The sequence below is a fragment of the Sturnira hondurensis genome, unplaced genomic scaffold, assembly GCF_014824575.4.
Source record: "Sturnira hondurensis isolate 20B ecotype Veracruz unplaced genomic scaffold, ASM1482457v3 Scaffold0007865, whole genome shotgun sequence".
Taxonomy (NCBI): Eukaryota; Metazoa; Chordata; class Mammalia; order Chiroptera; family Phyllostomidae; genus Sturnira; species Sturnira hondurensis.
The window spans coordinates 2,050,970-2,066,888 of NW_028080496.1; the positions used below are offsets into that span (position 1 = coordinate 2,050,970).

At 49.3% G+C, this 15,919-nt stretch overlaps 1 protein-coding gene across 2 annotated transcripts in view; it reads right to left on the reverse strand.

The window, feature by feature from the left end:
* Positions 1 to 15,919, reverse strand: part of ADAMTSL3 (ADAMTS like 3) — a 144,320-nt gene that overhangs the window by 25,387 nt on the left and 103,014 nt on the right. For both annotated transcript variants that reach the window (XM_037053508.1, XM_037053509.1), the window contains exons 17-21: positions 13,384 to 13,513; positions 9,750 to 9,942; positions 9,483 to 9,662; positions 5,734 to 5,887; positions 2,460 to 3,486 (exon numbers count right to left, since the gene is read on the reverse strand). In XM_037053508.1, the coding sequence (XP_036909403.1) occupies positions 2,460 to 3,486; positions 5,734 to 5,887; positions 9,483 to 9,662; positions 9,750 to 9,942; positions 13,384 to 13,513 (1,684 nt within the window). The remainder of the gene's footprint in view (positions 1 to 2,459; positions 3,487 to 5,733; positions 5,888 to 9,482; positions 9,663 to 9,749; positions 9,943 to 13,383; positions 13,514 to 15,919) is intronic.

Here is a 15,919-nt window from a genome sequence, read left to right on the forward strand (position 1 = left end):
GTAAAACTCACTAATTTTACGACCCTGCACTACACATGTTTTTAATATTCCGTATGTCAAAATGGGACGGCCGCACGGTGCTCGGGTGTCGGCGTGAGGCTCTGAGCTGCTTTCGTCCCAGACCACCGCTCTTTCTGGAGAGAGGCAGACGGTGGTTACTTGGACCCGGGTGCTTGGCAAGCATTTCTGGAAAAGGAGCGAAAACGAGCCGGCCAACTCCAGGAATGCCACGGACGGGATTCGTGGCCAGTGATAAAACTGGAACTTTTCAAGGGAGGATTAGAATTTCAGAAAATTCCTCTTCCCCCTGGTCAGCTCCAAGACGTGCCCAAGGTTCACATACTTTTCCAACGAGAGGGGTGGTGATGTTGGAGAATATGCGTGCTTTTTAAAGTTGTTTCCCGGGGCTCGTCAATGTTTGGAAGGTCCTGTATTTTCCGAATGACCAGTGTGTGAGGTTCTAAAGTCTGTGTGGGTAAAAGAGCCATTTGGAGTACAAGATAAATGACTAGATTCCACTGTAACAAAAATGACCGAAATTTCATCAGTATGATTTTAGATTCCACACTCCCACCAGCCTTCAAGGGTGAAATGCCACTTGCCTAGTTTTGTGTCGTATCAAAGAAGGTCCACAACCCTCTGAAAAGGCTATTAAATTATTCCTCCTTTAAAAAAAAAAAAAAACAACAAACATCTCTGGATGAGGCCAAATTTCCTCTGGAAGCTTTGGTCCAGAAAAACGTATCCCAGTAGATTTCATGCAGAAGTATGAGAATCCAGACATATTGTATTAATCTGGACATTAATTTGCAAAGATGGAAAACAATGCCATGGTTACCCGTGAATTTTCTGAGAATATTACTTTACAAAAATTACATTCTTTTATATGAATGGCTGATCATGGTTCTTTCTAAATGGATTAATAAACGGAGGTTTTCAGTGTTGCTTGGTTTTTATTTCTAACGTGGTGAACAGCGATAGCTCTAACTCACATGCACAGAAACTCTCTGGGCTCCTCAATCAATTAAAGGGTCCCTAGGACGGAACAGATTCGAGAATGGCCGAGGTTATTGATCGGGAGCAGGTTCATTCCACTTCTGAAATGTCAGGTATCACCAAGGCAAACAATTTTAAAAAACTAAACCTGTTCTATATTTTCATTCTAAGACATAGCCTAAAGTAAGTTATTACGACACATCGAACTACACTCCAGCTTTCTCCTGGTGACCCACACATTAGGCTCCATGCCCAAGAGATATGCTATGAAGTAAAACTTGCATTTCTGAGGTGTCTCGTGGTCCACTAAGCAATTTAACATCTGCTGTTTTGTTTCTGTTTCTGAACAGTCCCCACAGGCAGATAAGGTGCAGCCTGAACTCTTAAGTGCAAATTTAAAAAAGCGAAACGTCTACAGTGTTAGGTAGCACGATTTAGAGACAGGAGGGAATGCAGAGGGATTGATACGTCTGTTATTCCCTGTTATTTTGTAGAAAACATACGAATGGTGATGTATTTGCACCGACCGGTCACGATAAAGGAACATGTGACTTTGTTATCTTGCTGTGAACAGCTCCAAACACTTGAAACTGTGCCATCTTCTAGTTTTGGATTTTATGACATTGCAAACTGCGTGACCCAGAAAGCCCCTTCGGATACTCAGTCCTTCCGCTGAGGCTCGAGTTTGTGTGATATCCAAACACCGTGGGCGGCGGTCAGAGCTATGGCCCCTCATTCTGATGGGCCATGAGTTAGTCACGGGCTCCTGCTTCTCAGGGACATCACAGGAGACTGTGGTCCCTAGCCTTGCCCATCTCATGGGGCTGACGTCTGCTCAGATGACCCCTCCCGTGTCCAAGATATGTCAGAGCACCGGACAGTGATTTGCAATATAGGACAACTGCACGTGTGCCTACTTTTAAATCGGCCTTAGACCAATTTTGTTTTAATGGTAAGTGCTCTGCAAGGAGAGAGGCTATCCACATGCTCCAGCTCAGTCGCACGTACCCACTGTTGTGGACGTGCCTAGTATCAGTGACCAGGAATAACACCATTGAATGTTACAAATTTAAAAGCATTTGTGAAAAACACAACTTTATATTTGGGGGGAATTCTTTTCTAAAGAATTCTGCTGAAAACACATTCTCTCTTTTTAAAAAAAGATTTTATTTATTTATTTATTTTTAGAGAGAGGGGAAAGAGAGGGAGAGAAACATCCATGTGTGGTTGCCTCTCACATGGCCCCTAGTGGGGACCTGGCCCACAAGCCAGGCACGCACCCTGACTGGGAATCGAACCAGCGACCCTTTGGTTTGCAGGCTGGCACTCGATCCACTGAGCCACACCAGCCAGGACTGAAAACACATTCTTAAGAGAAGGAATTTGAAAATATCTTCCAGGAAACTGGAATAACCATTCACAAGATCTTGCAAAAGGAAACACTGGACCCTCACCCTACTTACTTTTCTGAGGGTCGTAACAATGCTCCATCTTTGGTCCACGTGTAGGTGACCTCACTGGGGGTGACAAGCTCACACAGGATGTTGATGACCGCCGTCTTTTGCGTGATGTACACGGTATTTCCGATCCTCGAAGTTACCGTTTTATTAAACGAAACCGAGGTGGGCTGGCTTTGCCTCGCGAGAACTGGTCCCTTCGGCTTGAACGTCAGCTTGCTCGGGCTTTGGGGTTCACGCCCCGTGTCCCCTCCGAGCCGAGCCTCCGGAGGCACCTCTCCCTGGGTGGCCCTCCACGGCAGGCTTACCGGCTGGGCCTTCGCCAGCTCGGCCACCAGCTGATATATCACCTGTGAGGCCACGTCGTCGCTGATCTCCCCGGTCTCCATGAGCTGACTCATGTTTCTTATCAGCTCCTCAAACTGGGCCGTGTCCGTGCTGTAGGCTCCCTGTCTGACGGCCGCTTCGAACTGCTTGGTCTTCAACTCCCAGGAGTCCGCGTTGCCCGCAGAGCTGGGGCAGGGTCCCAGCAGAGCCCTGAGGAAAGGCTGGGGACTCACTGGGCCACCGCCCCGGTGGAGCTCATTTTTGTCATTCCACATCTGCGTCTTCTGATGCCACGTGGCTCCCAAACCCTCGGCTCTGAGTTCCCGGGCGCCGTCTCCCAGGGCCGGGGGTGCGATGAGACGGTTGTCCGTCCCAATGAGCTTGAGGACGACGGTCTCCTGGGCGGAGCCTGCAACGCAGCGGTACAGGCCGCTGTCGGGGGCCGCGAGGCTGTGGATTTTCAGGGAGCCGGACTTGGTGACGCCCAGGCGTTTGGAGTTCTGCACACAGTGGCCATCCTTCTCCCACCGGATCCGTGACTTCTGGAATCGCCGCACCGGGCATTTGATGAGCACGGAGGTGTTGGGCAGCAAATAGGCCCTGCTGCCGACCGTCAGGTTAATGCGCTTCTCTTCCCTCGTCTGAATATAGACTCTCGGCATACCCAGGATCTGAGGACCCGGCTCGCCAGGTTTTGTCTTCATCTCTGCAGGGGGCGGGAAGAAAAAAGAAAAAGAGGAAGACACCAACAAATATCTCAGTACAAAAAGTTTTTATGACAATAACCTCCCAAGGCTGATGTCCTGACAAGCCAGTGAGGGTCCTGGACAGAGGCAGAAAGTGTCCCGTAGGCCTGTGCATGAGGCACCAGGGCGGTGCCGGCGCCAAGTGTGGGGGGACAGTGGGAAGGTGGTGGAGACGCCGCAGGGGTCGGGAGGATGGGGGAACAGAAGCTCCTCGCTGGCTCTACGGTATGGTGCCGAGAGGAAGGGGGATGGAGAAGCCGCGTGGCTGCAAGCAAGGGCCCCTGAGCAACGTGGTGGCCCGAGGCCAGGCTGCAGCTGGAGGGGAGGCCCAGCGCCGGGCACGCTAGCTGTGCTGGGAGTGTGCATTCCTGTCTCCTGCCTGCTTCCATGACCTACGGGTTGGCAAGCCTGGGAGTGAGGTGGAGCAAAGAAGAAATATTACTGTCTTTCTCTTGTTTTTTTTTTTCTTTTTACCCTTCTGTTAGACTTATCATTTTCCTCAACCCTCCGCCGCATGCCAGAATAATTTGCCATTTCATCTTGTACCACACTGCGTGCCCTCAGAACCACGATGTGGTCCCACATGTTATTCTGTTATTTTAGAGGGAGCTGCCAGCGTTAACTTGAATTTCACTCTCCGCTCTGGCAGTTTATGGTCTAGCCACACTGCTGTAAAACCATCCACAATTAATAAAAATTAGATCGATAAGCCACTCGAAGCCTGACGGTGTGCCACATGCCACAGACAGGCCTGAACGCCGGGACCCTATCAAACCTGGCCTCTCAAGGGCTTGGAAGCCTAAGATTTTAAACATTTGTTCTCACAGACTTCCCAGGGGACAAAAAAAAAAGTTCGTGTCATCCATGAATCAGCACAGAGAGGTGGCTAAGAGCGCGGGCTCAGGAATCAGACAGACTCGTGGTCAGCGGCACGGGGGCTGCTGGCAGCCGCAGACCCTTGGCCAGGTCTCCTACCTTCTGTAACTGCTAGAATCCTTGTCTCTAAACGGGGATTATACCTGTCTCGAAATGTTGTGGGGTCTAAACGAGTTGATGCACGAAAAGAACTCTCCGTCGTAAGTGCTCAATAAACGCTACTGCTTTTGGAAACATGACTGTGGTTCTTGTTTCGTGCGTTTCTCCAGAATGTTGTTGGTAAACTTAGATTTCATATCTATACATATTTAAACTCAGGAGGGTACCCCAGGTAATTAATGTTATTATGTAGGCTAGTAGTTAAAGGGGGTGAAAAATAAAGCTAGAAATACACCCAGAAGCTGGGCATGTCCGATGGGCCTGGTCCCCACCTCCCACCACACTCTGCTGCCTCATTCGCAGTTGCCATAGGGACAGGGTACACCTCCTTCCTCGTCACCTCCCTACACAGAACACACACATGCACATGTAAACATATGTTCTCCCAAGTACACCGGAAGTACAGACAAATGCTACCACATATGTATCGGGGATATTCGGGTTATTTTTAAGCCATACTACGCACTCTCTAGGCCAAGCTGATGTAAGTCCTAACGTAGGCATCATAATTCATTATAACGTAAAGAATTGAAGAGGTATCCAAACTGCCGTTTTTAAGATTTATTTATTTATTTATTTATCTTCAGAGGGGAAGGAGAGAGGGAGAGAAACATCAATGTGTGGTTGCCTTTTGTGCGTCCCCTGCTGGGAGTTGGCCTGCAAGGAACTGGCCTGCAACCCAGGCATGTGCCCTGACTGGGAATCGAACCGCGATCGTCTGGTTCGCAGGCCCACGCTCAATCCACTGAGCTATGCCAGCCAGGCAAACTGCCATTTTTAAAAGCCAAAGGCATTTCTGGTTCTAGATTAAACACAGGGTTAGAAAAAGAAAACAGAAAAAAGGGGGGAAAAACCCCCAGAAAGTATGGTGGCTTGACTTCTACAAGGAACACTCATGAGTTCTAAGTGGAAAAACACACGGTCACGCAAGGGTATAAGGAAGCAGACTCCAGGTGAGGAACCCTCAAAGACACAGCTGTCCCGTGGGCGGACAGTCCTTGCAGCTGACTTTTCCTAGAACTTGACCTTGGCCTCCCATATTATACTCTTTGTGGCTTAAAGCCCTTCTGAGTTCTGACTGGCTTGCGCGACCTACAGAGCAGACCCACCCAGTCGATGCCCGGAAAGCGAGGCCGTTGGAACGGAGCTGCACGGGATGGGCGCGCACTTACCGCTGCACGCCGGCATGTGGCACGCTCTCAGGAGAGGGGGCCCCGGGAGATCGCCGCACGAGGACTCGCCGAGGGGGACGCGCTGGCCCTTGGCGGTCAGCCTCTGACACAGCTGCTCTCTGCGCTGGGTGCCCGCGCCGCAAGTGACGGAGCACTGGAACGAGAACCGCGCGGCAGAATGAAGTGCAGTGTGAGCCCGCCATCGCGGCCAACCGCGAGAAGGAGCTTCCCGTGGGGGTGCACCAGGACTCAAGCCACTTCTGGGGCTCTGTGTCGTGGAAGACATGGAGAGCTCCCCTCTCTCCTCCCTTCTCCGTGCCTTCCCTTCCCTCTTTCTGAGATAGCAATTAATTCCCAGTAATCTACTGTCACAGGGTTTGGTTTTTTTTTTGCCTTATACTTGATGTCTAATTTATTTTTTAGCTATTTTTATATAGTAAGATGACTTTGCTTTTTTTAAAAAAAGATACGTACCCAAGACCAAGCCTTCAAGAAAGAGAAATGTATAAAAAAGGAACTTTAAAAATAAAAACAACTACCCAAACCACTATACACAAAGGAACAGTAACATTTCATGCTCATTATGCATGTAACCTTGATATTTGATCATCACTGCGTGGACGTGCAATTTGAAATTTTAATGAGGTAATTAGACATTTTATATTAGGTGCATTGGCAATTTGATTAGGCCTATTAGGAAAAAAACTAATGTAAAATTAAAAGAGTAGTTGAACGTCTTATTTTTTCCCCACCATAAGTGACTCGGTCTCAAAGAATCCTCTAAAATGAAGAAAGAGAATGAAAGACACTAACAGGAGATTCGCGCGGGCCGTTATTTTTAATGACACAGTCTACCTTCCTTGAATATCTGCGGACTGCTGTTAAGAAAAGGACACGAGCGCGTCTCCATGCCCTCCCGCCTCTCCTCTCCCGCCTGCCCGGTGTCCACTGCACCGTGTAGATCGCGTCGAGATTTCCGTTATCTTGCGTCTGCTCCACGACGCAGTTGCTGGCTGACTGCGGTGCATCCGGAGCCTGACCCTATCACCCCTCCTCCACCCTTCGCTCTGAGTTTGCCGGCCCCGCCCTCCGGGCCACCTGGGCATCATCCTGCCCCAGACATATTTCCAGGAGACCAGTCAGAGGGACCTCCCCTTCTGTATCAGCGGCGCGGGAAGAGCCACCAAGACGAGGGAGCAGGCTGGGGTCGGGCTTCTTCTCCCGTCGCAGCGTGTGAGCCCTCTGTCCCCCGGCGCTGGACGCCGCGGGAACACGAGGCCAAAGAGGGAATGTTTATTCCCTGTCCACCTTTTCTGCTCAGAGGCCCGTGGGCTCTTTCTGCTTCTTTTATTTTTAATGCCTCGCCTGAGGATATATTTATTGATTTCAGAGAGAAGAGGGGGGATGTGGGTGGGCAGGGAGAGGAAGGGAAAGAGAAAGAGAGAGACAGAGAGAGAGGGAAGGAGAGAGGGAGGGTGGGAGAGAGGGGGAGGGAGGGAAAGATGTGACAGAGACACATGGGTCCGCTGCCTCCTGTTTGCGCCCTGACTGGGAATTGAACCCACAGCAGCCACGTAAGGAGAAAAAATTAAAAACGCCAAGGAACACCATGACGTTAGAATGATAAAGAGCCAAACACAATGATCACAGGCTCCCCCAAAGCCTGGGGAGCACGAGAAGAAGGCCCACCCTTGGGAGCAAGGCTCCTTTCTTAGAACTTGGGAAGCAGCGTAAGAATGGAGAGCACCTGTGTGCCTGAAACTTGGACCCAAGGAAATCAGGGAAAACAACGGTAGCACTGAAGGAGCAAAGCCCACACGCGCCATGAGCGGAGCCAGTGCTGGGGAGAGGGCATTCCTGCAGCCGCAGGCCAGAGGCCGGGCTCCGTGGAAAATGGGGATTTTTGGTGTGGCTCTTCGGCCTGGCTGGGGCCAAGGTGACTGGCCCATTTCAGTGTGGCACGGGGAACAGCTGCCCCCAAGTGAGCCGTCCTGCCGCAGAGGGACTTGTCTGGCAGGAAGCTGCAGGGAGGGTGGCCAATTTGCTGTCCGAGTCTCTGCCGAAACAGCCAACTCTGGCCCCAGCTGGTGCAGCTCAGTGGATTGAGTGCTGGCCTGGGAATCAAAGGGTCACTGGTTCGATTCCCAGTCAGGGCACATGCCTGAGTTGTGGGCCAGGTCCCCAGTAGGGGGCGTGCAAAAGGCAATCACACATCGATGTTTCTCTCCCTCTCTTTCTCCCTCCCTTCCCCTCTCTCTCAAATGACAGAGACTTTTTTAACTAACAGGAAAACTACTGAGCCCAGGAGGGAACCCAAACTGCTGGCACCTGTGTGCCTGCTGAATCTAAAGGCCGGCTTCTGGTGGCCAAAGCTGGCGTGGGCTCAGCCCTCCTGCATGCGTGCACACCTGCTCCTCTTCCCAGGGGTGGAGGCTTCCCAGAGAGGTGGCCCGGCTGGGATGGGGAGGGCTCCTGACTGCGCTTGGCCTGACCTCTTGGGGTGTGACCAGCCTGCTCTTCCTGCCCCCAAGAATGGTTGCTGAGGAAACTGACGGGTCTCGGGTCACCCTGGCTCAGGTGGGTAACCTCTTTTTTATCTGCGCTTACTTCTCCCAGCAAAACCTCACCCCCTGAATGATTTGCCTGTCCTGGGTGAGCAGGCCTGTGCTTTCGTGAGGAACACTACTGGGACACCATTTTGCACCCACCCTGGCTTTGCAAAGAAAGACTCCGGAGAAGAAGAGCATTTCATAGTTACATTAGCCAAGATTAAAATGAAGGAGAGAATCCTAGAAGCAGCAAGAGATAAGGGGCCAGTCACCCACAAAGGAGTGCCCATCAGACTGTCAGCGGATTTCTCAAAAGAGACCTTCCAGGCAAGAAGGGGCTGGAAAGAAGTATTCTAAGTCATGAAATCCAAAGACCTACAGCCAAGATTGCTCTATCCAGCAAAGCTTCCATTTAGAATGGAAGGGCGGATAAAGTGCTTCTCAGATAAGGTCAAGTTCAAGTTCATCATCACCAAGCCCTTATTATATGAAATGTTATAGGGACTTATCTAAGAAAAAGAAGATAAAAAATATGAACAGTGAAAGGACAGCAAACTCACAGTTATTAACAACCACATCTAAAACAAAAGCAAACCAAGAGGACAGCTAGATCGGGAGCAGAACCATAGAAATGGAGATCACATGGAGGGTTAGCAACAGGGGAGTGGGAGGAGGAGAAGCGGAGAGAAGGTACAGAGAATAAGTAGCATAGACAATAGGCAGAAAATAGACAGGAGGAGGGCAGAAATACTATGGGAAATACAGAATCTAAAGAATTTGTGACACATGGACATAAATGAAAGGGGGGAATGGTGGGGGAGGGGTGTGCGGGGTGGAGGGGAATGAAGGGGGGGAATGGGACAAGTGTAATGGCATAATCAATAAAATATATTAAAAAGAAAAAAAGGAGAGCATTTGTCTGCTCGAAGGGACTGCCTGGCCATCTCATGGCTTAAGGACACTGTAAGCCCAATGGAAACACCACGGGGACACTGAGGAAGCGGCTCCTGGCTAACACGCAATCACACTGCAGGTCACCGGGAGTCAAAGCTGGGACGTGCGACGTGACTTTCGGGAATGGAGACTGCACCACACACCGGTCTCGCTCTGTCCTCGCCTTGGAGAGGAAAGACTTGGCGGCCAAAACAAAGGAGGGGTGAGAACGCGGGGAGCAGAAGGCTGGGGAGGGACGGCCCCTACCTTGGACCAGTCTCCCACGGCTAGGTGTGGAGGGCAGTCGGTCCTGGCACAGGACTTACGGGACGATGCCTTGGGCCCCTGGCATAACTCGTCTGGGAGGTTCAGAAAACTGCCATCGGTTAACAGCTGCCCGCAGGTGACCCTCCGGTTCTGAGTCCCCCCACCGCACGTCCGGGAGCACTGAGGACACAGGAGCAGGGGGCGTCAATGCCGGGCTCTCCCACTGGTGGGCTGGTGGACGGGGGAGTCAGCAGGCGGCCATAGTACCTGCTGCCATTCTTCAATGTGCCAACCAGGCGGGCAGTCGAACTGATTGCAGGCTTGCAAGGCGTGGGGCTTCTCATCCGCGCACCCCTCAGCAGGGGTGGGGGGCTCCCCAGGGTGCAGGCAGTACACGTCTCGGGTCTGGATCCCAACACCACAGGTAGCTGAGCAGGGTCCCCAAGCACCCGTGTGCCACCTGTACCAAAGAACAAGGGGGGAAGTGGGACAGTCTGATGAGGCCACACTCAACAGCCTACACGCGGGCACACAGGTTCTCCAGGGCCCCAGGCTTCACCCTCCGCTTGCAGAACCTGCAGCCTCAGTGTCTCCAGCACTATCTGCAGCTCAAATACAGAAAGACGGTGTTGAGGGGCAAGAAATGTCAGAGGTGCGGTTAAAGATGTTACCCCCTGGGGAACGTCCAGAGAGGAAGGAAGCCGATGTCTCCACATGCTCACCTACCGCCATGCATGAATAGCAACACCCTGGTTTGGTTTTGAACAGAGCTCAATGCCAGGATGATTTATGTGGGTGTCAGAAGAAATTTTAAATGCTGAGACACACATTTCAGGAAAGCGTCAGGGCACCTGGATTCATTATTTGGAAAAATTCTTGTACGTTAGGATTGGATTTACTACACACTATACACACACACACAGCAATTCCCTTCCAGTAAGATCTTGGAAAAATCAGGTTTTCTCATGGAACATCTATAAAAATGAAAAAACCAGGGCAGTTGCTTTTGGTACATTTTTCCAAATTGCCTTTGAGGGAGAGAATCCCCATTCGCCCTCCCACCCAAAGGGTGTGCGTCTGCTTCCATCCAGCCACACCAGCCCCAGAGGCAGCCACTCAAAAAGTCTGCCGTCTGCTGGGCGAATAGTTGTTCTCTGCAGTTACTTTTACCTGTGGGTGTTTCGTTATTAGCGAACATGAATTTTTAACTTGTTATTGCAGAGATACCGTGAGGACACAATCGTTAAATGCTTAAAATGTACCTTAACCTGGCTGGTGTGGCTCAGTGGATTGAGCGTGGGCTGCAAATCAAAGGGTCGCTGGTTCGATTCCCAGTCAGTGCACACGCCTGGGTGGTAGACTGGGTCCCCAGTAGGGGGCGTGGGAGAGGCAACCACACACTGATGTTTTTCTTCCTCTCTTTCTCCCACCCTCCCCCTCTCTCTAAAACTAAATAAATAAAATCTTTTTTTAAAAAAAGAAAAAATGTACCTTAAGAAAACTTTTGTTTCAGCATCATTTGTATTAGCAATAAATAAGTAAATAAATATTAAATTAAATTTTACAAAATGGAGGACAATCTTAATAAATATTGCCTATTGATACAACACAATGCCAGGGGCCATTAAAATAATAAGGTAGATGTATAGTTATTAACATGCAAGACATTCATACTATACATTTATTAGGAAAAAGGCAGGCGATAAAATAGTGAGTACAATCCTATTGTTTCATGAATTTATAAATGCATGTAGAAAAAAGTCTGGATAATTACATACCTGAACGTTAACAGGAATGGTCTCTAATTTTATAGGATTTTTATTTTCTCTATTTTTGCCTCTGATTTTTCATATAAGTGCTCATTATCAAAAAAATAACTTAGTTTTCTGTAAAAGACAATCGTATTAAAAGTGGTTTTCAGTTTTTCTCCTTTCTAATTTTCTATAATAAATGTTTTATTGCTTAAATTAGAGGAAAAATTCAAGCCAAATATAATAGGGCAGAAACTGAAATTTTCATATACAAAGGCCAAAGTTCTCAGTGAAGACATAACAATTATACAACTGTGGAGACAATAAGAAGCAAAAATACATATGAGGCGAGACCTAAGAGCTATAAGAAAAATAGAAGGATGTAAAACAAAAAAATTTAAGCTGTAAAATACTTCTGTAAGCCCCTGGAATATCGAGGGTGCAAACTCTGGTTAGAATACAGAGAACTGAATAATATATTTGAAAACCTAGACAACATAGGCAAGTTTTTAGGAAACAGTGAAAAGCCCTTTTCAAGAGAGGGACTAGACACCTGAACTCCTCCAAACTTTGAAGAGGCAGGTGGATTCCCACGTCACTTAAAATGCTCCAGCCCTGGCTGGTGTGGCTCAGTGGATTGAGCGTGGGCCTTCGAACCACACAGTCAAGGTTCGATTCCCGGTCGGGGCACATGCCTGGGTTGCAGGCCAGTTCCCGGTTCCCAGCAGGGGACGCGTGAGAGGCAACCATGCATTGATATTTCTCTCTCTCTCTCTCCTTCCCTTCCCCTCTAAGATAAATAAATAAAATCTTTAAAAAATAAAATAAAATTAAATTAAATTAAATAAAATGCTCCAGAGTTGCCTGGCAAACAGGCACAGCACTANAACATAGGCAAGTTTTTAGGAAACGGTGAAAAGCCCTTTTCAAGAGAGGGACTAGACACCTGAACTCCTCCAAATTTTGAAGAGGCAGGTGGATTCCCACGTCACTTAAAATGCTCCAGCCCTGGCTGGTGTGGCTCAGTGGATTGAGCGTGGGCCTTCGAACCACACAGTCAAGGTTCGATTCCCGGTCGGGGCACATGCCTGGGTTGCAGGCCAGTTCCCGGTTCCCGGCAGGGGACGCGTGAGAGGCAACCATGCATTGATATTTCTCTCTCTCTCTCTCCTTCCCTTCCCCTCTAAGATAAATAAATAAAATCTTAAAAAAATAAAATAAAATAAAATAAAATGCTCCAGAGTTGCCTGGCAAACAGGCACAGCACTAGACCAGTCAGTCGGAGGCCCCGTGGACTGGGAAGGGAACATTTTAACCAAGAAATGGGTCGCGATGTCTTCTTACTAACAACGAACCACCGAACACAGAACTTTTTTTTTTTTTTTGATTCAAGAACTGGGTGACAAATTGGTACAGGAAACACACCCTGCTTCCCTCTTGCTTTCCCACTTCCCGCCCTAGCAGAGGAAGGCCCCGCCCCCTTAGGCCAGTGGGCCCATTGAGTAAGCCCACAGGTTTCCATAAGCTGCTGGTGCCCCCCTCCCTGGGGGAGGGGGAGGCACACCCCACACATCGCAGCAGACACTCAGCAGTTAGGAGGGCAGACCTGGGGAGCGGCCCCCACAGACTGAATGACCTCGCAACACCCCCCCTCGGAGACACCAGGCGCATACATCAAATCCGTCAGCCTCTGGGTAAATAAAGATGCACAGCCTCGCGGTAAGTTTCACCCTGGGGTGATATTTCACTGCTATTGCCCTTGGAGCCAGTAAATATTTGTACGGAAAATATTACGCAATTCCCTGTTCCTGTTATTCCTACCCTGCTGCGTTCTAGAACCTAAACCATTTTTTGTGAACTTACCTTTATTTTGGCAGCCACCCTTTGTCTCCACTGGTGGTGCTGTCGTTTCCCCCCTCCCCCTCAACATAACTCTCAAGCTTTCAAAAACACGTATTGCAGCTGTGACTTTGAAATGAGGAACAGTGTTTCCCTTCACAGAAAAACAGACTGAATTTTGCAAGGGGGCCAGGACATATTGGGTACGCTGTTGTTTGGAGCCTGGAGGCATCAAGACAGGGATGTGGAAAATAGGAGTGAGAGTCGGCTCCTGCCCCGGCCCCGCCCGGGGGGCACAGGGCCGCACCTACCTGGGCGGGCAGGGCTCCGTGTTGCAGGCCTGGCTCATGGCCGGAGGACGGTGGACCCTGTCACACAGGGTGTCGTTGACTGTCTGCTGGGTCTGGATGTGTAAGCACACTGCGATGGCTTCCTGATGGCCTGGAGGTCGGAACGAGGGGGAAAATGCAAATGACTTTGATGCAAAAAAAAAAAAAGAAAGAAAGAAAGGAAACCGAGTTTTAGGGTGTCTGGCTCTTCAGCCACAGCCCTTTGGACTCTATCACGTGGGTGAAGGTTGCATTTCAGGGGAATCGTGGGAGCGGATCACGCATCTTCCGAAGTCCCCCATCTTTGACATTCTCTGGGGCGCCTTTCAAACTCAGCCCCTCGACTTCCTTCCCCCAAAAACACTCCCCTTGAAACACTCAGGAGCATCCCTGACTCCCTACCCAACCTTCAAACATGCGCACCTTTCACATGCACTCAAAGCCGGGAGGTCCCTCAAAGGCATTCCTTGAAAAGATACATGCGAGTTTCCCTAAGAGGAACTTTCAGATCAGCTGCTAAGGAGCTCCATTCTCTCTGTGTCCTTGCACGGGTGCTCAGTTTGGCCTATAACCTCTGTGAACATTTCTACTACGGTCTGGCCTCCTGGGCACCGTTACTGCCCTTCGCCACAGGTCTGCGCTCTGCCTCCCAGTGGGGAAGTGCTCGCTCGGCACGTGCAAGGGGCTTTCAAGTGTAGTGGGTGAGCTTGCCGTAATCTCGTGAGGCCAAAGAATAGAGTCAGGTGGGCCACGCTGTTTACTCAATAGTAAGGAAAGCGGACGTTTAGAAAAGCAAAAAAAAAAAAAGTGGTAGATTAGAAACTAAAAATTACATTTCCTGCCTCCCTATTCAGCAGTCTTCCTTTCGTCTCCAAGGATTGCGGAACGCCGTGCCATCAGCCGGCTTCCCAAAGCAGTGAGCACGTCCAGTTCGCCTTTAAGCTGTCACCAAGGTCCCTGTGTCCTCTGCAGCCACACGAGCTGCCTGACCCCAACGCCCGTGCCTCCACCTCTGTTCTTTGTCCATTGTGACGTAAGGGATTCTTGGGCAATCAGAACTGAACAAAACCCAAATCTAACTTCCGATGAGGAAAATCAAATAAAAATTGTAACAGCCACAGAGTACGCTGGTGGAAATACGCAAATGTATCCGGTTGCATGCGAGAATGCGTGTTCCATTATGTTATAATATTGTGGTTCTTTTGCCCAATGCCATGTTTTGATCCAATCATTTTACAATATTTTATAAGATGCAGGATGGGCCAAAGTATATATGAAATCTGTATTTGTGATGTTTAGTTCTTTTCTCCTGCTTTTTTCGTGTGTAATCTTAGGTTCCTGACCATGGCAGGATACCATTTCATATCTATAAGTATCTTTCATAAACTTATATATTTTTTTAAAAAACCCTCACCTGAGGATATATTTATTGATTTTAGAGAGAAAGGAAGGGGGAGAGACAGATAAATGCATCCACCTGTGAGGGACGTATCAATTGGTTGCCTCCCATACGCACTCCATCTGGGGACTGAACCTGCCACACTTCAGTGTGCGGGACGATGCGTCGACCAAGCTAGCTGTCTGGGGCAAGCTTCATTTATTTTTAATCTGAGAAAAAGAAAGCAACCTTGCACATCTATTTTACCTTGCAATCAAAATTCTTTGGAAAATAGAGGCTATTTTGGCGTGTTTTCTGGAGACCAAGTGGGTGGACCTCCAACCACCAAAGTTACCTCGTTTTAACCATTTGAGAATGCTCACGACAAACTTCCCCATCTGAAAGAAAGTTACTCTGGAGAGAGGACACATGTAACAGATGACGTCGAGTACTTATTGACCCAGGATGGGTTCTTCAACGATGGCCACGAGGGCATCTCCCACCCCACACGCTGGACCTACGCTGAGATTTTAACACTTTGCACTCCGAGAGGTTCCGTAAAAACCTTTGTCTTCAAACGTAGAAGCAAAATTGATAAAAATCAGTTTCCTTCCTTTCGGACGTAACAGAAGGTGGGCAGTAAAACCGGGAAGCACCAGAAGAGGTGACAGGGCGTGCGGATGTCAGCGACACCTCTTGAAGGAGTCCCTTCGGGAGATGAGGCGGCACTCCTCACACTTGGCATCTGACTCCCACAATGTCCCCATCAGACAGCATTCTATTTTTGGCCAAAAAAAAAAAAAATTCAAAGGCTTCATCAAGAGATGAACGATGGAAGGGCAGAAACAGACTCTCAGAGGACAAGCACAGCCCATCCATGAGCTAAGAGGCTCCCTTTCGTTGGTGGAAGGTTAGCGTGAGTGGGGCGTCTTGCAAACCCCATCTCGGCTAATCAGCACACCAGACAACAGAACACACGCCCAGTCAGAGGCCCCCAGAGCAACGGACGAGCCAGCTGCCAGGGACTGTAAGACGCTACCCCGTCCTTCTCACATCAAGCAGTGACATAAGCATGGAAAAGTAACTTGAAGAAAAAAGTGATGTTGACTTAATCACCAACTAGCCTTGGGCCCTAGAAAT